This window comes from Mollisia scopiformis (assembly GCF_001500285.1).
Source record: "Mollisia scopiformis unplaced genomic scaffold LY89scaffold_7, whole genome shotgun sequence".
NCBI classification, from domain to species: domain Eukaryota; kingdom Fungi; phylum Ascomycota; class Leotiomycetes; order Helotiales; family Mollisiaceae; genus Mollisia; species Mollisia scopiformis.
In genome coordinates, this window is record NW_017263587.1 from 1,230,982 (window position 1) to 1,255,766 (window position 24,785).

General features: G+C 46.7%; 11 protein-coding genes across 11 annotated transcripts; 7 read left to right on the forward strand and 4 right to left on the reverse strand.

Moving 5' to 3' along the window:
- Nucleotides 1-632: 632 nt before the first annotated feature.
- LY89DRAFT_731317 (uncharacterized protein) lies at nt 633-2,391 on the forward strand (the record flags this gene model as incomplete). Its single annotated transcript, XM_018219562.1, has 4 exons — nt 633-1,306; nt 1,354-1,451; nt 1,509-1,774; nt 1,825-2,391. The coding sequence occupies 4 exons, from the start codon at nt 633-635 to the stop codon at nt 2,389-2,391; spliced, it is 1,605 nt and encodes a 534-aa protein (XP_018074439.1).
- A 1,204-nt stretch (nt 2,392-3,595) lies between these two features.
- LY89DRAFT_731318 (uncharacterized protein) lies at nt 3,596-5,283 on the forward strand (the record flags this gene model as incomplete). The annotated part of the gene is made up of 5 exons (XM_018219563.1): nt 3,596-3,851; nt 4,021-4,231; nt 4,286-4,386; nt 4,442-4,674; nt 4,726-5,283. The coding sequence occupies 5 exons, from the start codon at nt 3,596-3,598 to the stop codon at nt 5,281-5,283; spliced, it is 1,359 nt and encodes a 452-aa protein (XP_018074440.1).
- A 577-nt stretch (nt 5,284-5,860) lies between these two features.
- Nucleotides 5,861-8,544, forward strand: LY89DRAFT_470451 (uncharacterized protein). Its single transcript, XM_018207759.1, has 4 exons — nt 5,861-6,366; nt 6,465-6,642; nt 6,705-6,721; nt 6,840-8,544. Exons 1-4 carry the CDS (start codon nt 6,069-6,071, stop codon nt 8,333-8,335), a joined length of 1,989 nt encoding a protein of 662 aa, XP_018074441.1. The 5' UTR covers nt 5,861-6,068; the 3' UTR covers nt 8,336-8,544.
- Nucleotides 8,545-9,245: 701 nt separating this feature from the next.
- On the forward strand, nt 9,246-11,549 carry LY89DRAFT_580331 (putative quinate permease; the record flags this gene model as incomplete). Its single annotated transcript, XM_018209053.1, has 12 exons — nt 9,246-9,298; nt 9,351-9,370; nt 9,713-9,758; nt 9,808-9,854; nt 9,904-9,980; nt 10,032-10,459; nt 10,522-10,564; nt 10,622-10,645; nt 10,700-10,810; nt 10,858-10,871; nt 10,922-10,973; nt 11,025-11,549. 12 exons carry the CDS (start codon nt 9,246-9,248, stop codon nt 11,547-11,549), a joined length of 1,440 nt encoding a protein of 479 aa, XP_018074442.1.
- Nucleotides 11,550-12,199: 650 nt separating this feature from the next.
- LY89DRAFT_641602 (uncharacterized protein) lies at nt 12,200-13,391 on the forward strand (the record flags this gene model as incomplete). The annotated part of the gene is made up of 3 exons (XM_018211720.1): nt 12,200-12,406; nt 12,454-12,678; nt 12,736-13,391. The coding sequence occupies 3 exons, from the start codon at nt 12,200-12,202 to the stop codon at nt 13,123-13,125; spliced, it is 822 nt and encodes a 273-aa protein (XP_018074443.1). The 3' UTR covers nt 13,126-13,391.
- A 247-nt stretch (nt 13,392-13,638) lies between these two features.
- On the forward strand, nt 13,639-15,383 carry LY89DRAFT_470567 (uncharacterized protein). The gene is made up of 3 exons (XM_018207760.1): nt 13,639-14,342; nt 14,392-14,526; nt 14,577-15,383. Exons 1-3 carry the CDS (start codon nt 13,650-13,652, stop codon nt 15,339-15,341), a joined length of 1,593 nt encoding a protein of 530 aa, XP_018074444.1. The 5' UTR covers nt 13,639-13,649; the 3' UTR covers nt 15,342-15,383.
- Nucleotides 15,270-16,259, reverse strand: LY89DRAFT_682881 (uncharacterized protein). Its single transcript, XM_018214590.1, has one exon. The coding sequence runs from the start codon at nt 15,954-15,956 to the stop codon at nt 15,426-15,428; it is 531 nt and encodes a 176-aa protein (XP_018074445.1). The 5' UTR covers nt 15,957-16,259; the 3' UTR covers nt 15,270-15,425.
- Nucleotides 16,260-17,451: 1,192 nt separating this feature from the next.
- Nucleotides 17,452-19,597, reverse strand: LY89DRAFT_779943 (uncharacterized protein; the record flags this gene model as incomplete). The annotated part of the gene is made up of 6 exons (XM_018222341.1): nt 17,452-18,321; nt 18,372-18,542; nt 18,594-18,700; nt 18,753-18,859; nt 18,910-19,147; nt 19,195-19,597. 6 exons carry the CDS (start codon nt 19,595-19,597, stop codon nt 17,713-17,715), a joined length of 1,635 nt encoding a protein of 544 aa, XP_018074446.1. The 3' UTR covers nt 17,452-17,712.
- Nucleotides 19,598-20,010: 413 nt separating this feature from the next.
- LY89DRAFT_470617 (uncharacterized protein) lies at nt 20,011-20,878 on the reverse strand. Its single transcript, XM_018207762.1, has 3 exons — nt 20,684-20,878; nt 20,514-20,630; nt 20,011-20,458 (listed from the first exon to the last, which is right to left on the reverse strand). The coding sequence occupies exons 1-3, from the start codon at nt 20,732-20,734 to the stop codon at nt 20,132-20,134; spliced, it is 495 nt and encodes a 164-aa protein (XP_018074447.1). The 5' UTR covers nt 20,735-20,878; the 3' UTR covers nt 20,011-20,131.
- Nucleotides 20,879-21,374: 496 nt separating this feature from the next.
- On the reverse strand, nt 21,375-22,827 carry LY89DRAFT_731324 (phosphoserine aminotransferase; the record flags this gene model as incomplete). The annotated part of the gene is made up of 4 exons (XM_018219564.1): nt 21,375-21,560; nt 21,615-21,671; nt 21,723-21,858; nt 21,905-22,827. The coding sequence occupies 4 exons, from the start codon at nt 22,825-22,827 to the stop codon at nt 21,375-21,377; spliced, it is 1,302 nt and encodes a 433-aa protein (XP_018074448.1).
- A 528-nt stretch (nt 22,828-23,355) lies between these two features.
- Nucleotides 23,356-24,778, forward strand: LY89DRAFT_612200 (NAD(P)-binding protein). Its single transcript, XM_018210609.1, has 3 exons — nt 23,356-23,553; nt 23,600-23,923; nt 23,971-24,778. Exons 1-3 carry the CDS (start codon nt 23,490-23,492, stop codon nt 24,723-24,725), a joined length of 1,143 nt encoding a protein of 380 aa, XP_018074449.1. The 5' UTR covers nt 23,356-23,489; the 3' UTR covers nt 24,726-24,778.
- The last annotated feature ends 7 nt before the right edge of the window (nt 24,779-24,785 follow it).

A 24,785-nucleotide genomic window follows, 5' to 3' on the forward strand; every position in this document is an offset into this window, starting at 1 on the left:
AGCTTGAAGCTTTCAGTTCAATGGAGATAGTAACACAAGTTGTTCATAAGTTCCTCTTTAAATGCTTTTGCTGTCCATGATACCACCTGTGACAAATCCGAAGATTGTGCTGGGAAGTCTTCCAAGATTACTTTTGCCTGTTGTACTTTGTTGCTTGAAGGAAGACTAACATCTGACCTCAGACTTCGAATTAACTTTGCTCATAGCCATAACTTCACCTGTCTTCCCTAGTTGCTACCAAGTCCAAAGCCGAATCCCATAACTTCCTAATCCGGAAAGCGTAGCCTCCTCTCCTCCTCAAGGTCTCGCTGGCCTCGTTCTTAGCTATAAAAGAATCCCTCCTCCTCTCCTCGCTTCCACCTCTCTTCCTCAACAACACAACCTCGAAACAACAACTTCAACCTCAACTACCCCTTCAGATCTTGGTACTTGGACAGTCTTTTCTCATCTGAGTTACTCTTGCTGAGCTACTTCGTAAGTTTATTGTCCTCGCTTTTTGGTTTTGGAGAGAGGCTAATTGTGAGGTCGTGATAGTGATCTTGGTTGTCAGCTTTGGCTTTTAAGAAGAATCACGACGTTGATTGTCCAAGGGTGATCTCGATATTGTGGACGTGGGAACGTCTGTCGTCGCGATGGCGATTCTGAAGCAAGGCGAGAACGAAGTCGAAGTCAGGATCAAGAGGGACTCTGATGGTGCATGTTTCGAGGAGTATGTCAAACTCGGAGAACGCGACAAACTCAATGGTCAAGAATGCAAGAGGTACATTGTCGGCCAACCTGGCGAGACTTATTCTATCGAGATTACATTGAAGCAAGGCTACGATTTCGGAACAGCCAAGAAGGTCAAGGCTCTTTTGTACATGCCAGGGAGCAATAGGAAGGTTGGTGCAGTTGGAGCGATGGCCTACAAGAAACCTTTGCAAGAGGACATGATCATGGTTATCAAATCATCGTCTGTAATCGCTGGTGACCGGTTGTTCAAGAATGCGAAATTTGCATTTAAGCAGCTGACGATAGGTGAACTTTCATGCTTTGTCTCAGAACTGGGTTACACTGACGATTTCCTCATAGCTGATGGGGTCGAAGATGGGAGTGGCCAGCCAATGATCGACATAGGAGACCTCGGAAGCTTCAGAGTGGAAGTTTTGAGAATCACAGGATGGGTTCGACCGGACAAAAGACGTACATTGAACCAGAGAGAGACCGAATCTGCACAAATCGACTTCCTTGCAAGTAAAACGAGGTCGGAGGCTACTATGGTTGGTGGCATTGCACTCCAGAAACAAGGGATTGCTTATAATGTTGGGTCAGTGCACAAAAAGTCGAGAGCGAGACAATACTGAACTCCTTTAGCTTCACTGGCGGAAAATGGGTACGGCAGACGCATACTCGAGTATTCAAACACGAAAAGACCGAGCTACTGAACTTTAATTTTCTCGCTCGTTCCCAAGGTACATGCCGAGTGTTCATGGTCGAATTCGATGGTTCAGAAACTTATAGATTAATAGGAGTCTTTGAGCCTCTTGGCATTGTTCCTTATCCTCCCGCTTTGCACTGCTATGCTTGGGACCTTCTCAATGAGAAGGAGCGGCAGTCAGCCCTGAAATCTCTTCAGGATCTTGCCAAAGCTCGAGCACATGAGGAAGTCGAATTTAGGACAGGGCGACTTGTTCCAAGGTCTTCTGGGGGCTACAGTGAGGATGATCCCAAAGAATGGCGTCCTTGGACGAAAATGTATGATTGGGAGAAAAAAAGAGCATTTGACTCGCTACAGGTGGGTTCTGAATTTAAGACGAAGATTTCAAAACACTAAGCAACTCCCAGAAAGCAAACAAGGACTATGAGAGAGCAAAAGTTCAGAACCAGATCATGGCGGCCCCAGCTGAGCAACTTCTTGCCCTGGAAGATGACAAGCGTGAAGAAGTCAAACCAATGTTCGACCCAGCCGACAATAACTTAGACGCCACAGTCACCAACGAGCCCAGCCTGACATCGAATTCGGAGACCAGTCAAGAAGAGCCTTTTAAAGCACCAGTTGCTGAACCACCACCAATTAGTCGAACTGAGGCGAGCAGCAGCTCTCAAGCGTCCATTGAAGAGACATCTAGTGCAGTTCCTGCTGCTGAAAGTTTAGCACTTGACCCGCTAAAAGTCAAACTCGAGATTAAGGAAGAGCCAATCGAAGACGCATCTCGCCCTACCAAGCGCCGTCGAGTTGAGATCACCATTGACGATGACGATGATGACGAGGACCTTGGGCAATTGAGATCAGAACAAAAAAGAATTGTAGAGGAAATCGAGGAGGCTGAGAGATTGGCAGACCTCAAGCGCAAGAGAAACGCTTTGGAAGCCAAGATCAAAGCTGCTGAGGCTCGCAAGAGGAAGAAGTAGGGCGTTGCGTCCGACAACCTGCGGTTCATCAATAACCATATACCCCCAACTCAGGACGAGATTCTTCAACGTCTTCTCAATATTCCCCTGATGAGATACTCACACAACACACTTCTACAACTTTACTGCATCATAACACACCAAATACTCCTCTAGACATCGGAAAACAAAAGTTCTTGCTTTGCAATTCCATGCCCACGTGACATTGTGAAGTCTAGCTTGGGCTATTTCATGTAAAGCTCTGTTCATTTCTGTCCCAGAGACGTTTCTAGTTTGTATTTGAGGCAATTCGTGAGTCTTGCAGTAATATTCGATGCTCCTTAATAATCTTCATACAGGTAAGATGTTTATTACATATCTCAGAGCTGGACGGCCGATTGCTCCAAAAATAGCCAGACCTTCTTGTGCTTGGCGTTGTATACTTGTATCCCTTCACCATAGTACTATGCAACAGCTTCGTAGATTCCTGTATATCTGCTAGCTAGACATCGGTCTTGAAGAATTTCATGTGACTGGATTTGCACTTCATACTCCAATTTGTTTCTGTACTATCGAAATTTGCCAGTAGTACAACCGCTTTTCGTACTGTACCTAAAAGTAAGTTCAGTATGACCTTGATGTAGTAGCGTATGACAAAGTCCCAGTCTTGGTGTGTATTTGAAAGTAAATAAACGAATCCAGCGGGGGAAAAGTGAATGAAAAGATTTGGAAGCACCAACATGCCAAAGCATACTGAGTTGAAATAAAGTGAATCCTTTGATCTAGCTTGGTCGCTTCGACAAGGCAGGAGCCAGGTTCGCAGCCTTGCCTCCATCTTCTTCGCTTGTTTTGATTTTCTCCTCATCCTCCATCTCTTCTTCCAACAACACAACCACGAAACAGACAACCTTTCTTAGAGCCACCGCAACGCGAGATAATTCTTCACTCAAAGTCCTCGGAGCCACGAAGATCCTTTTGATTGCTCGTAAGTTCGTTTTCTTGAATCTCAAAGTTCAAAACGTGGCGCGATCATGAACGCGTGCGATTCGTATGACGCGTTCGAGACTATCTGAACTCAACCCTTGCTCTTCATGACCTCTACTGATAGCTTCATAGTGTACTGTACACTGTTCCTCAGCCTCCAGAAGACTTTGAACGCATCTTGCTGTGCAGCGAAGCGCTAGACGATTGGTCATTAATATTGCGCCCAGAGCTCTAGGACACCATGGTTGTCCTGCAAGAAGATGGCAATGAGTATGAGATCAGAGTCAAGAGAATCCCACAGAATACATACTTCGATGAGCGTCAGAAGTTCGGCGATCCTGAGGAAGTTGATGCCACTACAGCTGACCGATATATCGTGGCGGAGCCTGGCCAGATGTATGCTGTGGAAGTGACTGTCAAAGCAGGTTTGAAGTGGGGAACATACAGTCATGTTCGTGTTAGCTTGCGTCTCGCTGGAGGTCAAGAATTTGTAGCTGGTGTTTCCTTGGACAGAAAGTTTGGGGAACAAGTCACCACCGAGCATCACGTCCTGACGTTGGACTGCGTCAACTACACAGCTTTTGGGACAGATGTGATAGGCGCTCCATTTCTTTTTCAAAACTTAAGACATTTGAGCTCTTCCCCCTGCTAACAATGATCATGCAGACGAAGCTTTGACTACCGAATCGGACATCTCTGAGATAGACCCACTATCACTCGCAGGATTTAAGATCCTGATACGTAGACGGCTTGTGACCACTACACCAAAGGACCCCGCCACAGTTTACAAACTTGAGAATCGAGGAACTCGGGTATTCAGAGCACAAAAAGTAGACCAAGAAAGCTTCAAGAAGCATGGAATAACATTCGCAACAGGGTTAGTTTACCTACCAACAATTGATCTGATATACATGTTGCTGAAACATTACAGTCTGGGTAGTTCCCGTGTCGACACGGAGACATGCTATCTATCGAAGTACCTTATGGAGGCGTCCACCTGTGCCATGGCCTATTTTCGATACAGTACTGCAGGTGAATTTTGACAATTACAACTAGGGCATCGATACTGCGGCTAATAAACATTGAGAGTTCTTCGAACAGGTTAAAGTTGTAACTTGGCCACCGCCACTTCACTACTATACCTGGGAGAAACTGAGAGATGGACAACGCCAGGTTGCTCTCGGCCAGCTTCAAGAAATTAGCAGGGACGACTACCTGATAGCACATGGCACGAATTCAGATCAGCATGCCCGCAGAGAATGGCGGTCATGGCTCCTGATGGAACCCATTCAGAGACAGCATGCATACAATACGCTGCAGGTAGTTTTCAATCTCTTTATTTTGATACTCACGAACTAACAGAAAGTCTAGAAAGAGTATAAGGACTTTCAAAGAGGCCAGGTCCAGACCCAGGTGTCGTTGGTACCAAGCCACAGATTCATTATTATAGACGATGATGTAATTCCTAATGTGGGTGTTGCATCGCCACGTGCCAGTCATAGCACACGAGCAGCATCAGCAGCCCTATACGATGCTAAAAAGCCCATTGTGATCAAAGACGAGCTTGAGAAAGATAAAGATATCATCAAGAGTGAAAATAGCGGTGATTCGATCCCGAGAAAGCGTCGTCGCTCAACATCAGTAGCAACAACTGAAACCTTTACCTCGGATGCAGCAGGTCGAAATGTTCGCCACTCAAACCTCAAGAAAGAGCCAGCTATCAAGGAGGAACCAATCGATGTTGATGCGTTAGACTCGCAGGACCTTGAGCTTTTGCTATCATCCGCGGTCACATACGATTTGACGAAGGAGGATCAGTCTCTAGCAAAGAACGTCAAGATCGAGGCAGAAGCCGAGGAACGCATCGACATTCCCAGCTATTCTGATGGTGCTGCAATTGAGAGCCAGCCAGAAACATCGCAGCTTTAGCAAACACCAGCATCGGATCTCGAGATGGGAGGTATGGAGCAGGATGAAGAGGAAGGTGAGAGCAGTGCCAAATTCAAGAATTCTGACTTCTTCTCTCAGTTGGAGAGAGATGGATTGATCGGCGATTATTGAATTCCTTGCGCTGGCAGGTGTGCATGATGGTCAGAGTTATGACGGAGACTATACGAGTCGAAGATGTATAAACCCTATGTGTGCGAGGTACACATGTAGAGTAGGTGAAAAGAATAATATTTGAGCACTGTAGTGGAGTTCTACCTAGGTAATTGCTTGAGTTGCCAATCCCGTGATATTCACTTGGAACTCCAAAACTTTATCCAGCTTTCAAAATTTGTCAATATCCAGAAATAGCTGAGACTTCGATATATATAGATGAGTAGGGAGAGGTTACTAAACAAAGGAGAAGGACCATTTGCAGTGCGAGTCGGAAGCGAACGTCTTGGTGTACAGTATCAGATGAAAGCCCCCTTTTGTAATGACACACCAGGTGTGACCACATCATCGCGAATTTAGCCGCCATTCATCGCGTCGGCAGATCTCTTCCTCCCACTCAACACCCCACTCACATAACCAAAATGCATGCAGGTACTCCATCTGCGCTATCATCCGCACCCGCTCTCGGCCCATCTCTAGGTTGAGGTATATAGCCCCAAGGTAAGTTCCTCTCATTGTTCGTCATTCGTGAAGCCACGAATTCGAGCCCAATCCTCAATCTCCCGAACGGACATTGAAGTCGGTACTTCTCATTACCTGGCGTTGTCACGAAGATGGCGGAATCAAAGCAGCTGGTTCTAGGATATGATAGTATTCATCCTTTCGCGAAAGTTGATATCACAGATAGAGCGAGTGTACAGGAGCTTTTGAGGACATTGCTTGATCCATTGAAGACCCATTTCTCTCCTCTCAAGGCGAGGATCAGAACTCCAGGTGGAAGTGCAGTGAGGTTTGACCAGACTGCTGCAGAAATCGAGGGGACATGTAGGCCATTGTGGGGATTGGCTAGTTTGCTGGCTGGTGGTGGCGAGTATGATGGGACGGCGTGGTGGATTGAAGCTTTGAAACAAGGTGAGAGCTTTCCTCTTCTTCTTTTATTAGCAGAAGAAATGTTACCGAAAATTATATCCCTTTCTTCCATTTGAATGTTGTTCGCTAACCATATGCAGGCACGAATCCTGAAAGCCCAGAATATTGGGGAGATCCTCGTGACAATGACCAGCGGATGGTGGAAATGTGCCCTCTAGGGTTTACACTTGCAGTTGCACCTGTTTTCTGGGACTCATTGTCTGAGAAGGAACGACCAAATGTTGAAAGATGGCTTGGGAACAGCATAAACGAGAAGAAGTAAGCACATCCAAGCACTGCAGAGGCCTTTGAAATCGTCGCCTGAGCTAATGCGTGTTCAGTATGCCAAATACCAATTGTATGGGAATTCCATCATGATCTCTAGTTATAATGAGCCTTGAGAAGTCTCTGGCAATCTTGGGAGAATATAGCCCAAGTGCTGTTCTGAAGGACTTTTGTGCTGATGTTGACCTTAGGGCTATGGTTCAGGGTATTCGCGAATCTTGGACTGAAGAAGAATGGCGGGAAGTACTCACAGGAGAAAATTGAGCAAGACATTGTTCACCTGAACTCCTTCTATCGAGGAGAAGGATGGTCGAATGATGGGCCCGTAGGTGTCTGGCAACAGGATTACTACAGTGGTAGCTTCGCTATCCAGTTCCTGCAGCTTCTGTACGCCAAAATTGCTGGGGGCGATGATCCAGCAAAGGCTACAGAATTCAAGAAGAGAGCGCAGGACTATGCTCTGGACTTCGTCCATTACTTCGATGAGGAAGGTCGAGCGATTCCCTTTGGCCGAAGTGTGGGATATCGATTTGCCATGGCATCGTTCTGGGGCGCGTGCGCTTATGCGGACATCGAGCTTCCGGCACCATTAACTTGGGGCATCGTTAAAGGCTTGCTGCTAAGGAACCTCCGTTGGTGGCAGACTCAAGGCCAGATATGGAGCCCTACAGGAACCTTGACCATTGGCTATGCGTACCCCAACATGTACATGGCCGAGAACTACAACTCTCCGATGAGTCCATATTGGGCATGTCTTGCATTTATTTGCTTGGCTGTTCCAGCAGATCATGCTTTCTGGACTTCGAAAGAGGAACCATACCCGACAGACATGCTGCAAAAAGTTCGAGCTCTGAAGCATCCTGGTCACATTATCAGCTATCTCGGAGGCCATCGACTTTTGTTGTCATCCGGACAAGCATGCAGCTATCCGATGAAAGGAACACATGCGAAGTACGGAAGCTTTGCATATAGCAGTGAATATGCATATTCGGTGCCATCTGGATGCTTCACGTTGGAGCAATTTGCTCTTGCTTCTCAGCTTGGACTGTCGGATGATGGTGGGGAATTCTGGAAGACACGCCGCCTTTGTGAAGAGGCTGTCATTGAGACACATGAGGACCTGCCTGTCCTCAAGTCGATCTGGAAACCGTATCCCGATGTTAAAATCAAGACATATCTCATCCCGCCAGTCGAAGCTACACCGAACTGGCATTTCCGAGTACACAACATCGAGGCAGGTCGTGAAGTCATGACTGCAGATGGGGCTTTCGCAATTCACAATGAAAGAAAGCCAGATGGTCGGTACCTCGACCTCTACGACTCGAAGAAATGTGAAGGAACACTCCCCAAGATCATTGGAAACTACGATCTGAACACCCCAGAAGGATGGTCTCCTGGCGCAGTCGGTGCTTTTGCTATGTCTAAAGGCGCCGTGGGAATCGTTGCTTTGGAAGCCGATACTCCAAGAACTGCAATGCATGTGAATGCTGACCCAAACACGAATCTACAAGAGGCACGAACAATCATACCAACCCTGCAGCACACGATAAAGAAAGGCGAGACTGTTTGGTATGTTACAGCGATTTATGCGAAACCTCCTCGGAAAGACGTGCTTCCTGAGACTTATCTTGACGGTTGGGACAGCAAACCTGTCATTCCTCAGTGGCTCAAGGATGAGATGGTATGAGATAATATACTTTCAAATATATGAATCTTCAGCCTCAAAACATGATTCGATGTTGCAACAAACCAATCGGCTTCGTACAGCTTTGAATGCGCTCATCCGAGGGAGCTTGCCTTGATTCGGATACATTTCTAACACCCGCATCGAGGGTTACACTGAAGAGTATCGAGCTCGTGTAAGGAGTATGCAGCCCAAATTGGATCGGCACCACTGTTTGACAAACAATTCGGCCGACAATCAGAATACTGTACATGCCACGCTTACACCTTCTTCCCAGCCATCTGCACCGCAGCTCATCGCCTGTGACTAAAACATCAAGCGTATCTTGGCCTGCAAATAAGACTTACCCGTGAACAATTCCTCCATCAATAGCTATCTGGTATCTATTCAAGAATCTGTGTCACCCCAAGATTTCACGAGGATGGAGACTAGCGTACCCCTCGGTTGTACGAAAGGAGCATCAATGGGTAAATCGCAAATGCGGGGCCCCGGTCAACACTTCAACCCCTCGTCCACCTCAGCAAGGATCTGCCATGCGGATGAAAGCGTAGCGTATGGCTGTTTGCTGTCGTCTTTCTTTGTTACCAGACATTGGCTCTTATTTTATCCGTTCCGGTGTCTTCTAATTGGTTGGTTAATAATCCATCTGTGTTTACCCGGTCTTGGCTATCAGATGTGCCCGAATTACGAGTTGGAGGCATCAAGCTGGGATAATCGTCTTCTCGGGTCCGATGAACCTTGCATGGTAAAGTTTTATCTGCAGCCGTTGGTCCTGAAAAGGTTGTATTCCATTCTTCGACACAGTCTTCGATCAAGCATCTGTTCTTCGAGGTTGGAAGTTGCATTCTGGTATTCGAATCATCTTGGTAGTCACAAAACGAAACCACGAGAACTTCGAGAGTTGATCATCACAATGGCGAAAACAACTTTCCTCCAGAAGATCGTGAAGAATGAGGCAATGAAAAGGTATATTATCTCTGTCCATTCTACATGCCACATACTGACTTGTGAATGACAGTGATCCGCCTGAGATCTACGGTAAAGTTCAACAACCTTCGATCAATTGAATCTGAGCTGACAGCAAGGAGGATGGCGTGTATTTGCTTTGGGTATGTTTCTCTATTGATTCCAAGTCAAGAACCATCACCTAGATGAGGCTTATCCTCGTGAATAATTCAAACTTAAGAGCTAACTAGTTTATAGCATGCTCAGGTACGGTACCAATCATTCCAGACTCCGAAGTGACAACCGGCAACAGGGTCCCTTAGGAACAGGTATTTGTGGGCCATGCTAACATTTCGAAGCTTGTTTTGGTGGAATGTTGTTTGGATGGGGTATGTTGCGTATCTCGCACAAAGCACATTCTCTAACAGGATACAGACATTGGTTCAATCGGAGGCATCATTGTCATGGAGGCATTCCTGAAGTCGGTGTCCATCTTACCTTTCAGCACTCATATCCTGAATTATTGACAGGAAATATAATATCACCGCCGCCACGACAGCTACTTTGACCAGCAACAGTGAGTTCAGGTCCGGTCCCGTGTGATAGTCGAACTGAAGTTTCGGTAGTTGTCAGCACGCTCCAAGCTGGTTGCTTCTTCGGGTCCTTGATCGCATACTATGTTGCAGATAGATGGGGACGAAAGGTTGGCTCCTCCACCATATCTCAATTGATCTAGCACTAACAAGTTCTCTAGCCCTCACTCTTGATCGCAGCAGGAGTTACGATTCTTGGCATCATCATTCAATCTTCGTCCGACGGCCACATTTCGGCTCTCTACGTGGGTCGTCTTGTCTCAGGCTTTGGTGTCGGCGCAGCAAGCATGCTCACCCCTCTGTATGTCAGCGAAAATGCTCCTCGTGCCATCCGAGGTGGCTTGACCGGTCTCTATCAACTCTTCATCGCAGCTGGAACCATGCTGAGTTTCTGGATCAACTACGGAACGCACAATAACTTCAAGCCTGTGAAGACGAATAATGCTACTTGGCAGGTTCCATTGGCACTTCAGTGCTTGCCGGCACTTTGCTTGTTTTTGGGAATCTGTTGTTGCAATGAGAGCCCCAGATGGTTGGCTAGACAGGACAATTGGGAGAAGGCTACTAAGGTTCTGTCTAAAGTCACAAAGTAAGTTCTATTTTTGTTCCGTGGGGATAGAGAAAGAAGTTCTTCGAGCTGACATTTTCTAGTCTTCCTCCCGATCATCCTTACGTGCAGATGGAATTGAATGAGGTAAGTTATGCATTCTCCTTTTAAATTCGATGAATACCGGGGTTAATAGCAGCATAGATGAGAGACCAATTAGAGAACGAGGTTCGTCAATTTGAGCCATTAGCAATGTGATTGACCACACCTAACATCTTACAGCGGCGACTTGTTGGAGGAGCCTCTTTCATGGATTTGCAACGTGAGATGTGGACTATTAAGGGAAACAGAAACAGAGCCTTGATCTCAATCGGACTTATGGTTTGTCAACAGGTATGCCCAATCACTCTTTTCAATTCGAGACGAAGCTGACTTCTGAGCAGATGACTGGAACGTATGTGCACATTCTCCTCAATTCCCTTCCGTAAACTAACTCTATGCAAGCAATGCAATTAACTACTACGCTCCAACTATCTTCCTTGATCTCGGCATTCCCGTAAGTCTTCTGATCGATATCACACCTCCAATGCATTAACATCTTCTCCAGAGCTCCAACACCGGCCTCTTCGCAACTGGCATCTACGGCGTCGTCAAAATGACAACCTGCGCAGCCTTCCTCCTCTTTGCCGCCGACTCTCTCGGGCGTCGAAGATCCCTCCTTTGGACCTCCATCGCCCAAGGCCTCGCCATGTTCGTGATCGGCTTCTATGTCCGCTTCGACCCTCCCGTGAAAGGCGCCGCCATCCCACCTGTCGGATACTTCGCCCTTACCTGCATCTTCTTATTCGCAGCATTCTTTCAATTCGGCTGGGGACCTTGCTGCTGGATTATTGTTTCTGAGATCCCGACTGCGAGATTGAGGGCTATGAATGTTGCCATCGCTGCAGCGACGCAGTGGTTGTTTAACTTCGTGGTTGCGCAGGCGGTTCCGCATATGTTAGCGACTGTGGGAAAAGGTGGTTATGGTACTTATTTCATCTTTGGGAGCTTTTGTTTCATTATGTTCTTTTTTGTGTGGTTCTTCATTCCTGAGACTAAGGGAATGAGTTTGGAGAGGATGGATGATATGTGAGTTTCCTCTTTCTCGTATTTTCTCCTTTCAGTTGGACTTTAGAGGAAATGTCGCAAGAGATAGGACTGATGATGAACAGGTTCGGTGTGACCGAATTGGCAAAGGGTGATGAGGAGATCGGTACTGCTGAGCATGTTGAAAAGGGTCCGCATACGCAAGTTCAGGAGAGCACAGCGGATGCTGCCAAGGCGGGGGCTACTCCCGCTCCTCAGACATCCAATGAGAAGGAGGTGCAAATCTGAGGGAGCCGTAAGGGAAGAAGCATATGCGAAGAATAGTCAGGAGGGTACGGAGTATAGGTCAGGAAATTGTTGTCAGGGTCTTTAATGCTTCAGAGATTTGTCTCTGACCAAATAGCGATCATAAATGCAAGGTATTCGCTGAGCATCTACTAAAATGTGTCAGAATTGTCGGAACATTCAGAATCGATATATTCGGCAATCGGATCGCCATTTGATGATTTCAACTTTGCTTCTAAGATGAGTTGGCGCTAGCGTGTTCCAAGAATTCGACTACCCCTCTAAACAAATCTACTTACCGCGAAGATTTGACATCAATATCGCCGACCACTTCCATCAACGCGGAAACCTGGTTACTGTTAACTCTTACAGCAACACGAGACTCACATCAGGCGCTATTCTCAAGTCAAGATGTCGCAACTCGTCAACCTCTGTATTGCGCTCATTGCTGCTCTTCTCCTCGGACAAACATCCGCCCAGCCTTCCTTGAACTACCCTCCCAGCATCAGCGATGGTGCTGTCCTGGGCTTGGACTATCTTCCATGTGGAGGTAACGTTCCAGACTATTCGAGCGATAACGTCACGGATTTCCACGTTGAAGGAGATGCTGTTGCGCTGGTAGGAACCTCCTTGAATCTTAAAATATTTGCTCACTTTCAACGCAGTATTCCAACTATACTCAGACTATCTGGCAACTCGGTGCATTTCTCGACACCGGCAATGGTGTCAATTACTCTAACCCCTGGACAATCGTTCTCCCTCCTATCAACCAGTCTGGTGTGGGCGATTACTGCAACCCCAGTGTGCCACTTCCAGGCTCCTTTGCAGGATTGAAGGGAGTCATTATGATCATTCAACTATCTATGGTAACTGATGGCTCTGTCAATCAGGTAAATAAATTGGAACCAACCTCGATAGCGTGAAGTTGTGGCTTACCGTTCTATTAGTGTGCGGCTGTCAATTTCGTTCCAGGACGACAAACCGATTTACCTTCAACCTGCACAAACGATACTGGCGTATCTGCAACATTTGCCGCAACTTGGGCTCAGATGAGTTCTGCTGCTGCTGCTGTGCCTGGGTATGCAATATTAGGACCGCCGTCGTCTTCGGCTGCGATGTCTTCGACACACAATATACCTGCTGTGATATGGCTTTTCTGGATTGGCTATATCTTGTGTTTGGTTGCGTGTTTTGCTGCCTTCATAGACGTCGGTAGATTTATTCGAAGACTTGACGATGAACTGCCAGGATCAAGTGTCGATATTGAGAAGGGATTTGAGTTGCGAGTCGAGGGATTTGAGTTACGAGTCGATGTCTTTTGTGGAACCATGACTTAGAGATGTGGCAATCGAGAGAATAGCTCTTGACCATTAATGGAAATGTCTGCTCTGTGAACCTGAAGCCTGTGACGCGTTTTCAAATTGATAATCTTAGCAGCCCAGCTTCGCACCTCGGTGTCTTTGCTGTTTGGAATTGTGATATCATCTGCGAGGAGCTCTTTTAATCTTTCGAGAGACAAGAAGCGAAGGACAGCATCGAGGTCGGCCTTAGATCTTTCTTCTAGTATGAAAGAGAGTTCAGGGGCGGCTTGGACATGGCCTTGACGTTGTGAGTGAACTAGCCCGATTCGGAATACGAGCTTTATCTAGTAATTGTATCTAAAGAGATCCATCACATCTTTTGTCTTTCTGAATTCGGATAGATGAAGTGTACAGACTTCGATCATAAATACTTCGGTTCTTCTCTGTTTTAATTATATATAAAAATGCACTTTGGAAGTTGGACTTCTCACGTGATTGCGACTAATCTCACTCGCCATTGACCTCCAGCTGGCCCCAACTTCTTCGTAAAGCATCAACTTATGGCGCGTCTGAGTCGCGGGTGTCTCCGATGCAGACAGCGTGGCGTCCGCTGCGACGAAGGTCGGCCCTCATGCCGACGATGTATCAATCGCAGTGAAGTCTGTGAGGGATATCGAGATGAGGCATCCCTCATCTTTCGCTATGAGACCGACAAAGTGATTGAGCATGCCCGCGCCTCACAAGCGCAAGCGCATTCCCCGGCCAGCTCGAAGGCCTCTTCACAAGCTTCGAGGAAACGCAGCAATTCCTTTTCGTCTCCAGCCAAGAATCTAGATCCCTCACGGCTGGCTCCTGGAGAGAATAGTGGTCTCAAGCTCAAGAACCCCCATCCGTGGCTGCTTAAAGAGCTGCCATCCGAGAGGGCACCTCCAGTCGAAGAGCAAGCCGTTGATAGTTTTATGGAAAAGTATGTCATTTATCCATGCAACCAGACATCTTCTCCTGGATTCCTGGAACATTTGCCCAGCATGTTCAAAGAAGTCAATGTCACTGGACGATACGCCTTGAGATGGGCTGTAAGAGCCGCTTCGTATGCCGATCTCTCAAAAGATCAGAATAATGACATCCTTGTGATGAAGGCGTTACAGTGCTACGGCATGGCACTTTCTGCCTTGGGAGAATCGCTTGCTGAGCCGGGAAAAGTCCCAGATGATTATGATCTAATGACCGTGGTTATTCTTGATATTTTTGAAGTAAGTCCGCACATTTCATCATGCCATGGTTTTCCGCTCACAAACTCAGACCTTATACACTCCCAATGAAGCTGCCAAAGGATCACATGCTCAAGGAATGGCGCAGATCCTACGATTGCGAGGCTCAGACTTGGTTTACAACTCAAGAGGCTGGAGTCTTTTTCGACTTGCTCATCACAGGATCGTAAGTACTCAGACATGGCGAAACCTTTCTCCGAGCTAAAATCTCTGAAGCAACAACAGCAGCTGGCATTTGACATGCGTCCAAATTCGGATACAACAAGTTGGCTAAATCAGCTCAATGAAAACGAGCCTTATGTCCGTCTTGAAAAGAACGCCGACTCAATCAACGATACGTGCAAGCGTGCGCGAACGCTCTTGACTCTGATCAATGCTGGTGGCTTGCTAGCCTCCACTATAGTCGAAATGATTCAGGAGCTGCATATACTTGACCAATCAGCTGTTAGCTGGCGGCAGACATCAGAGTGGTCATTCAAGAACCTGGCAGTATCAGAAAGGTCGGATCTTGAACCCGCAGCGAATGGGATCACAGACACGATCCAGCTACATTCTGATATATGGATGGCCTACGAATGGGATTATCACAGAGCAGCTCGCATTACCTTCTTGGAGCAGCTTCTAAAATGTTCAAAGGCCGCTCTGGACACTCCAGACCTAGATGTGGTGGAAGAGAAAACACTCACTGACACCATCACCGAGTGTACCTCAACGATCCAGTGGCTCGCGGACGAGATTCTATCGACAGTACCTCAGTCTTTTGGTGATGTCGACCATATGGGCAGGCTATATGACACCAAAAATGGCCCGCCACGATGTCGTGGCATTGGCGGGTATCTTCTTCTCTGGCCAATAAAGACTGTCAAGGCTCAATTATCTGCCACGACATTGGAGCAGAAAGAACGTGGGGGAAGAGTATTTGAACGGATTCGAGACTACACTGGGATGAAATCTACACTTGGTGATATGAGCATCATATAATCCTATCTAGCTCTCGAGTCTATTACAGCAAATTACCGCATCCCAGGTTCAGAATACATAGCGAATCACATACCCGTCCACCACTCATGGTCTCTTCGGCATCGTTTCCTCCAACACGGTCCCATCAGCAAGCTTGATCTTCTCCGAGCTCAGCGAAACGAACATTGTCCGGCAGGCCTCGTTCGTACGATTGATCCACTGGTGATTGGCGCCTGCTTGGACAATGAACTCGCCAGCGCGCACCGTCTTCTCGTCACCGTTGTCAAGCTTTAACACGATCTCGCCTGACAGAACCACGGCATAGTCGATGCTCAATGTTCGGTGCATAGGCACCGTGAAGTTACCCGCGATGTTGGTGATGCAAAAGGTGGCGCCGCCAGGTGGGCATCTTGGTAGAGTCTCTAGGAACTCCCCTGTTGCCTCCAAGTTGTCGACCGGCACTGCCCCGCGAGTGTCGAAGACGGCGAACGATGAGCCTGAGGGTCCGAAGGGGCGGAACAGTGAGACCTCTCTGTCTGCGCCGAAGATTGACGTCCCGTCTGCTGTGTGCGTCGTCGTGATCAAGCGTGGGTTTGAGTCCGATGAAGGCATAGCCACGGTGGTGGTGGAAGACATCTTGAAAGTCGTCGGTAGTGCTCTTGGTTGGTAGAAGCGCCGAAAGGATTGAAAGCTCTGGTTGGCTAGCTGTTGTTTAAGGCAAAATGTTGGCTTCAAGTGTCGCAGCGAGCTGTCTTTTTGGGAGCGAATCTATCGAGTTGTCTTTGGCGTTGTATATGAGGCTCTAATTTGAAGACCTGGAGAATGCAGTGATGATTAACGCTGTCAAGTTCCTGTTGTTGTTAATTCCCCTCCACGACGAACTTCCCTCCTTATATACACAAACCCCTTCTCTCGTCATCTTGTTCCTAAGTCTAGGAGGTTCAATGCGAGGTTCGTGATACCATCTCAATTGAGAAGCCGACACGATATTTAAGGCGCCTGTGCCGCAACCTCGCAGCGCTAGCCCCATCCAGACACTTGCACGAAGTTTAGTGCTGGATTAGCGCCGGCAGCTATTATGCCACTGCTGGAAGATGTAATGAAAATTGAAAGTAGAGAACTTCGATCTCGGGATTCGGTCTTAGGAGAATTTCTTAAGAGCGCTTTAGTGACCGACAAAGGATTTTCAGGAAGCGGCTAGTGGAAGTGATTTGGGCGCAATAGCTTGCTGATGTCATTGTACCGAGCCATTGGCCTTGTCAAACGCAACTGCGATTTCTGCTACGCTCTTTTGCGAACTCCAATGCCCTTTCTGATGCGAAGAATCGAGTTATAAAGTTATTTCTCTTGCAAAATCGTTTGTTCATGGGCTGATACTATTGTTGACGAGCGAGTCAAAGCTTCCGAGAAGAATAGAAAGCATTTTCCTGCCCTTTAATATACCCTGATTTTGTTATTTTTAGGAATTCCATTGTATTTATTCATATGGATCTACTACCCTTATATTGATAGTCAATTTTGGGACAATCTACCACTGCTTTAGTCAGCTTCACAATGTCATCCTAGAGCTTATGGCAAGTCCAAATATTGCTGAGTCTTCCTGCACCTTTAAATCTGTTCGTCGAAGGGTCGTCAGACTTTGTCAATGTTGGCGAATCGCAAGCTCTGATCAGTATAAAGTCTTTTTCTTTCTGAGATTGCAACCACAAGTTGGTATCTGAGGATCTGTTCTTTGAGGTTGGCTATGAGATATGACATACAACCTTACGAACTTCAAGATCGGTTAGGAAATATTCGTATCCGAGCTATAAAATGAGTAGATTCTTGGCTACATGATTTCCAGGTTGAGAATGGAGCAAGCTGGTCACGTGTAGTGAGCTGGGTCACTTTTCAGGCATGTAGACTTATGACTGGGCTTAAAGGCTCTTCGGCAGTGCTCTTGAATAGTTTGTCGTAAAGTAGAAAAGCTGCTAGACCAAAGTTTTGATGATTGTAGAGAATGAGTTAGCTGAGGTCTAGTCACGTTGTGTTCCTCGGGATTTTATGGTCAATATGTTTCATTTCTTGAAAGACTATCTATGCTAGGAAGTCTTGCGATCTAGATTTCGCTATATCTTGTCTTTTTGTGCACCCGATATATTCCTTTCCTGCTTGAAATATTGGAGTGTGGATGTCTCCCATGAATGGACGCACCGCCGCACCTGGTTGGAATGGTGGTGAAGATATTGTTTTGACATTGAGAGGAAAAGATTGGTGCTGTGTGAAATATTAAATAAGGGAATGTGAGATGTATGCCGACCGGCATAAAAGCCATCCAAGTGTGGAGTGGTAGACGAAGACTGATAGGAGGTGTATCGCCGTGTGCAGCTCCTCTCTGTTGAGTAAAAGAACTTCATGGTCGACGATGGCTGCGAGGTGTCGATGTTGCGCTACTGCCCGCCTCTAGAGCAGCAATCTTTCCTTTTCTCTTATTGCGCTCTTGAATCAACTCAAAAACTCTTTGTGCGGCATTCAGCTCTTCCTCCTTCAATTCATCCTCTTCCTTCAGACGCATGAGCTCTGTATCTACTTTGATGGTTGAGGATGAACTGAGTCCAGGCTCCAACTTGATCTTCTTGGACTGTCTCACATCTTCTACTCTAGATCGTTTTCGAGATGCAGTCTGGACTTGGTTTCTTGATTCCTCTGGCTCGCTCTTGATGGTCGTCTCACTCTTGATGACTGTGCCCTTGAAGTTCAGCTTCTTGGACACTCCCTGTGGGTCTTCATCGGAGTCATCAAGGACGATGACGGATGGCTTGGCCTGGGATTTGAAGTGCAGCGACCTATTGTCTTCTGGTTCCGCCTTAATGGTGGTCGTGCTGGCTCTTGGAGTGCCACCATTGGCAGGTGAATTGTCCTCGGGTGCTAGCTCGCCTAAAGAAATTGCCGTCTTCGATGAGTTCCCCACCTGATTTTCATCTGGAGGATATTCGCCCTTTTCAAAGAAGTTGCGGCGACGCTGTGCGCACCATATTAGCATAAAAAACAATGAGTACCAGTGTCACTCACCTGAAGCTCCTTGAACAGCGACTCTCGCTCTCGCTTATAGGTCTGTGACCATCCACGCCATCTGTTGACAATCTCTCCAGTCTCTAGGAGATCTCGTTGGATTGCCTTGGCATCTGCATGAGGACCAGCCTCGGCTATCTTTTGCTTCAAAGTTTGTTCCTTGTCATAGTTCTACACAAGTTTCAGCAAGGTGTGCTCTGATCGAATCCTTGGGTACATTACTTGAAGGTCTCTAAAGACATTGAAGCGCTCGTGTTCCTTGAAGTATCTCCACGGACGAGATATCAGAGGAATAGGAGTCTTAACAATTTGTGAATCCTCAAGGAAAGCTGGACAATCAGTCTCAGATATCCCAATTGGGGATAATGTTGGGCCACTTACCAGCAGTTCGGCAGATGAAATGATAGCACCTATCCTCCACGTGCTCAGACTTTGCATTATTGCGAGAAGGAAGATGCAATGTGCCGCCAGTCTCTCCACCAGTCAATCTGTTCAGGTATTAGCACAAGGAGCCAAGAAGGGACCAAGACTTTCTGACATTGTACCATGCGTGAGGCCCTTTTTGGTGAAAAGCTTCTGGTCTATCTTGGCAGCTTTCCAGAGACTGTCCGAACCTGTAGCAAGCTGAGAATTATAGTTCCACATTTCTTCGCTCCATTGATCGCAAGGTTTTGGTTCGATCACACGCTTGCTGTTTCTCCGAATTGTGACTGTGATCCCACCAACTTTCGTTGCATCACATCCAAGCAAGTCAGTCTCGCCAGATAGCTCCTCGTCTTCCCATGTCAATATTGAAGTTTGATGAAGTACAGACTGTGCTTACCTGGGCTTAGCTGGTGGAACGCTAGCTGAACGTTCTGCTTGACAACCCCATCAACCACAGCAGAAGGAATACTTGCAACGGGATAAATGACATCTTTCGAGGGATCTTCAGAGTTTGAATCACCTACTAGTTGTTGTCTAAAGATGTCGGTGCCGGTAGCTTTTTCATGGACAATGACACCGAATCCCCCATCGAACTTCCCAGAAACGTAGCCTTCCTTGAAGATAATCTTGATAGCGTAAGCTTGATCTTCAGGCACAATGTATCGAGTGATAGTGTCCGTAAGAGCTTCTCGATCGCCGATTGGGGCATACTCGTCAAAGTAGGTCGGGTGTTCTCCATTGATAGGAAGCTTCTCGAGACGGACCTCTATCTGCGAGGTTGATTTGCCAAGTATTGCCATTATGCACAATGAGACTTGAAGAAGCCAGTTCTCAAGAAAAGTTCTTTGATGTATGTTAGCAAGGTTTGTTCTCTTGTGTTGAATTGACATTCGAGTGCTGTATCTCACCAGTTGAGGTCCAACCGCAATCATTTGTATGGAAGATCCGAAGCTGACAATGGACTTCCAAGCATAGGTCTTGATCATGAACCTCTTTTATTCGAGGAGGAGTGTTTAGGAGAAGAGAGGAGTCGAAGAAGGAAGAAAAGGTAATGAGTGAGAAATAGTTGTAAAATCGCCCAGCCTCGTCTCATAAGCGAGAAGCAAATAGGAAAGAGCAATCGTCTGATGTAGCTGCGAACACTCGAACTTGAACTAAGCCTGAAGATTGCAGAACTTGACGTTAAGAATTCCAATGAAGATACAAACTCGAGAGAGAACGAGATGAAATCAAGTATCCGAGAAACATTTCTCAAACTTGTCGAAGAATGATAACCTCAGCCTGATTCACGAACCATCTCTTATCGCCTTCATCCAGCTCTTCGCACATATTTTTCACAAAGTCCCATCCCTAACCCCCACAATCCTCGCAAAGACCTCACTAGCATCCAAATAAACCTCCAATCTCTCAATCACCGCCCCCTCCTCCGTCTTTTCCTTATCACTCTCCTTCAGATCCACCTTCCCAATCCTGTCCCCGGCATCATCAACCAAGAAAAACGCTCCCAAAGCAGGGATCGTGATTTCTTTAGCTTCAGGATCACCTTTCACGACATAGCTGATAGTATCGCGGAGGAAGATTTGGTTCTTGTCGGCAGGGATGGTGAAGGAGCGGGTTGAGTGATGCATGGATTGCAGAAGGGGGAAGACTTGAGAGAAGAACTGCAATGAGGGTTGTTGTTAGTTGTGGGTTGGGTAAAGGAAGGAGATGATGTACCTCGATGATCTTGTCTCGTCCGACTAGAGTCTCGTTGTTGGCATATGTGAGTTTTGCATCTTTGGTGAAGAACATATGATGGTAGTCCGACGTAAGTGAGTCTGCTCCTTCGTGCCACTGCATTCATTCATTAACCTCAATCCCTCGTCCGTTACTAGCTAACATCATACCTTCTTTAGCCAAGCGGCGATCTCATTTTGAGATTTACTTTGAAGAGACATTTTGATAGCTAAGGCAAAATACCACGACCCGAGTAATTTGATAGAAGTACAGAAGAGACGACACTCCCAGCAGCTTTATACTTGAGAGAAAGGGAGCGCAACAGGAGAAGCACGTGACCCGGAAACTTTTCGGAAACTTCATCAGATGTCGATTTGAAATCAATGGTGCAAAAGAGGGTATAACTGAGATATTACATGTAATTTATGAATGGGACGATGTTATTGGATTGGGCAGAAGTTGTGTTGGTGCCAGAGTGTGTTCGTGCTAGACTTAGAGTCTGTTGTAGCTTCAGTGGAGGGGGAAATCAGACAAGCGAGACGAAGAACACTTCATGTGCAAGAGCACACTACCAGCACATTTCGACCCACCTAAAGCTAGAACGATGCAAGGGTCATTAGATGATCCTAACACTCGAACGCATCGGTCGATGACTTGAGAGGGGAAGGGATGGCCTTTACTCACTTCTTGCAGTGCTTGGCTGATACTTGATGTTTTCATTAACCCATTGCTCCAGTTTATGACCCATGGACGCACAGAATCAAAAACCATGCTGAAACTCGCAAATTCAAAATGATTTTCCGTATTTGTCGATACCCGATCCACTGAGACTGTTGAAGTCGAACCCCGGAAAATGCTGGATTACTTAGGGCCTTGAGCGTACTCCTCAATGTATTTAGCCAGCTTCTCTGCGCCTTCCAAAGATATTGAGTTATAGTTGCTAGCACGGATACCACCAACGCTACGATGACCCTTGAGGCCTGTCAGGCCTTGATCCGTAGCACCTTTTAAGAATGTTCGCTCAGACTCGTCGATGCCGCTCGCAAGCTATTCAGAAGTTAGTTTGCCAATCTCATGCGCAACGTGCATTCGTCAACATACATGTGTAACTCGGAAGCAAATATTCATCCTTGAACGAGCATTCTTGTCCGGCACAATCTGAGATATTGTTAGCCTTGCCACCACACGAGGAGTGCACATCAATTATACCTTATATGATTCGGGATATTTATCAAGGGCGGCATAGATGAGCTTGGCTTTCTGATCAGCTAGTTTTTGTTGACCATCAACTTTGTCGGGGAAAGTTTGTAGTAGCTTCTTTAGCACTTGACCGGCAATGTAGACGCTGTGACAATTAGCTTTCTTCCAGATAACATCGACGAGGGACTTACTCGAAAATGCTAAGAGTGTTGTAGAGACTGTTATTCTTTGCGATTGTCTCGTATGAGAATACAATGGGCCCAATCGGCAAACCGAGTTTCCGAAGTAAGGTTGGAGCAAGTGTGGCCACTGCTGGAGGAAGCAGACTCTTCTTGATAATGACAACTGTTATACCGGTGCTGCCCAAATTCTTTTGTGCGCCAAAAAATATGAGTGAAAAGTTTTTCACAGGTATCCGTCGTGATAGAATGTTTGATGACATGTCCGCAACCACGATTGGGTCATCTTCTCCTCCAGTTGGCTTCAAGACTTCAGGAAATCCCGATATTTCCACCCCATCAACCGTCTCATTGTCGCAGTAGTAAACCATGGCAGGATTTTTGGAGAGCTTCCATGTTGACTCTTCGGGTATCTTTCCAAACTTTCCATCATTGACTTTCCTTGCATCTGCTACAATGTTGACATGTTCAGGGCCTATCAAACGAGCCGCTTCTTGGCTTGCTTTCAATGACCAAGATCCTGTAACCAAGTAGTCGACCTTGAGCTCCTCATCCACTGCCTTCTGCAACTCCTTCAGAAGGACATCTTCAGGAATCTCCTTTCCTTCTGGGATATTCAGTTCCTTCAATATCTTCTGTTTGCGTCGTGCCACCCAAACGTTCACCAGATTATACACTGTAGCAGAAAATTCGCCGCTTCCACCTCCTTGCATGAATAAGATCTCGTAGTCATCTGGAACATCAAGGTACTTTGCAAGATCTGTTTTGGTTTCATTCAGAATATTTGTTGCCAATTCGGATCTATGGGAATGCTCTGCCAGTCCCAAACCAGTGTTGTTGTAGTTGACCAATGCTTCTGCAGCTGTTTCCAAGACAGTTGAGGGCAGCAGAGCTGGCCCTGCGCCAAAATAGGTGATTTGCTCTCGGGTAGGCATGTTGTCTTGGTAGAGGCGGATCCGACGCCGTCCTTTGATCTTCTTAGTCGGTCGTCGAAAATAGTTTACTCGCTCGAAAAGAGGTTCAAACAAATCAGGCGGGTTAAGGCTGGGGCTAGACCTTAAAGGAGATGTAGGAAGTAATTTCCTGAGCTTTGGGTGAGGGAGAATTTCTGGGGTTAAAGGATGAGATGTCAGTGTCCTTTTGGTAACCATATTATGAAATTATAGAGCGACAAACAAGGTGCATGCTCCGATAGCGGAGTTTCTTGTTGTATGTATTGGGTGTAGCAAACGCGTATTTATTGTCAGAAACATGACTTACAATTTCAATTGACCTTACTGCAGCTTCCAATGGCTCCTTCCTTCGTTGTGATGAAGGAGAGAAGAATTCGAGGAAGAGAGAGAGTTAATGTATGAGTCAGGAAGCCTCCGACTTCCCCAGATTTTTCGGTGGGATGTTTAGCGTCCTGCAGGAAGCATTCAGCCCCTGTCAATCTTCGGTGCAGCCTTGTCAACAATTGCCGAAGAAACTTCACCTGCCATCTTCAGCCTCGTTAGGAAGCCTATATTGCTGCCCTTTTATTCATTTTACGGTCGGGATGTTGGCAATGCTCGACGTGGACGATTGATGTGCCGATGGAAGAGTGAAAGTCAACAAAATGGCTGAGCGTAAGATGTCAGAGGCTGGTTCTGCCAAGGTGCAGATACCTGCTGCTTCATTTCGTATGTGGCAGGACAAGAGTGAGAGAGCTCTGCTGACGATATATAGCCACGCATAACTCTCCTCGAGTATGGTTCTTGACGTCCTCGCTGTCTCCACTGGCTGTGAGGCTGATCAGACTACTTCTTGCACATGGCGACTATGTCGCAGCGGGCTTACCGCCTTCAGAAATGGAGGACGAGGACCGAAATGCCGAATATAGAGAGTTGATCAATGAATGCAGGAGTGGGAGGAAAGACCGGGAAGGATGGAAAGATAGGATACGTGGCATAAGATGCGATGGGCGAGTGATGGGACAATGCGGTGCTGCTGTAGCAGAAGCTGTTCATACATTTGGACGCATAGACATTTTGCTATGCTGCACCTCGGAAGGTATGCATGTCTTAGACATTAGTATTATATTCCTGACCTGTGGTTAGCTGTTGTCGGCACTGTCGAAGAGCTTTCAACCTCGACTGCAACACAGAACCTTGTTCGCGATCAGTTCGAAATCATATTCTTCAGCCAAGTCAATTTCATCAAAGCGACACTACCACTTTTGCGGGAAAAGCACAACGGCCACATCATCATTCTCACAAATATAGGTGGACATATAGGAACTCCCGGGATGCCAATGTATTGCGCTTCAACTTGGGCACTAGAGGGATATTGCGATTCGCTAGCATACGAAATTGCACCTTTCAATATCAAGCTGACTATCGTTCAGCCAAACAAGGAGATCACCGTCTTGACGAACAAGATTACCTTCGCCCCTCAACTGCCTCAATACGAGAGCTCCATCAACCCAGCACCCGGATTGAGAGATATCCTCACGAACGTCGTGAATATGCATCCAGACACAAGAATAGACGGAGCGAAGAATGGCAAAGAGAAGATCGTCTCAAGATACCCAAGATTGCCCAGTGATGCACGAGATAAGCTTGTGCTGGAAACAGTGCATGCTTTGGCAGCCATAGGAGGACACGAGAATCCTCCAGCTCGACACATTGTCGGATACGAAGGTGTAACATCCGTGAAGGAGAAGTTGAAAACAGTTAGTGAGGAGTTGGAAGATTTTGTAGAAGTCAGCTGTGCTGTAGATATCTTCAAGAGCGAGGTTGGCAGAGCAGCTCTTTCTGGTCTAAAGGTGGACACAAATGCTCCGGGATCAGCGTTGGCAGGCCCATCAACATGAATCCTTATCTTATCAGAAACATAATGCTTTTAAAATCAAAACTTCCATTTGACTATCTAC

Bases quoted from the DNA above. Each gene is read 5' to 3' on its own strand.
- LY89DRAFT_470451 (XM_018207759.1), top strand. From the start codon at position 6,069: ATGGCGGAATCAAAGCAGCTGGTTCTAGGATATGATAGTATTCATCCT. The intron at 6,367-6,464 runs GTGAGAGCTTTC...AACCATATGCAG, and splicing joins GATTGAAGCTTTGAAACAAG to GCACGAATCCTGAAAGCCCA.
- LY89DRAFT_682881 (XM_018214590.1), bottom strand. From the start codon at position 15,956: ATGTCTTCCACCACCACCGTGGCTATGCCTTCATCGGACTCAAACCCA.
- LY89DRAFT_612200 (XM_018210609.1), top strand. From the start codon at position 23,490: ATGGCTGAGCGTAAGATGTCAGAGGCTGGTTCTGCCAAGGTGCAGATA. The intron at 23,554-23,599 runs GTATGTGGCAGG...GACGATATATAG, and splicing joins GATACCTGCTGCTTCATTTC to CCACGCATAACTCTCCTCGA. The intron at 23,924-23,970 runs GTATGCATGTCT...ACCTGTGGTTAG, and splicing joins GCTATGCTGCACCTCGGAAG to CTGTTGTCGGCACTGTCGAA.
- LY89DRAFT_470567 (XM_018207760.1), top strand. From the start codon at position 13,650: ATGGCGCGTCTGAGTCGCGGGTGTCTCCGATGCAGACAGCGTGGCGTC. The intron at 14,343-14,391 runs GTAAGTCCGCAC...TCACAAACTCAG, and splicing joins TTATTCTTGATATTTTTGAA to ACCTTATACACTCCCAATGA. The intron at 14,527-14,576 runs GTAAGTACTCAG...AAATCTCTGAAG, and splicing joins GACTTGCTCATCACAGGATC to CAACAACAGCAGCTGGCATT.
- LY89DRAFT_470617 (XM_018207762.1), bottom strand. From the start codon at position 20,734: ATGTCTCTTCAAAGTAAATCTCAAAATGAGATCGCCGCTTGGCTAAAG. The intron at 20,631-20,683 runs GTATGATGTTAG...GAATGAATGCAG, and splicing joins TCGCCGCTTGGCTAAAGAAG to TGGCACGAAGGAGCAGACTC. The intron at 20,459-20,513 runs GTACATCATCTC...CCCTCATTGCAG, and splicing joins GACGAGACAAGATCATCGAG to TTCTTCTCTCAAGTCTTCCC.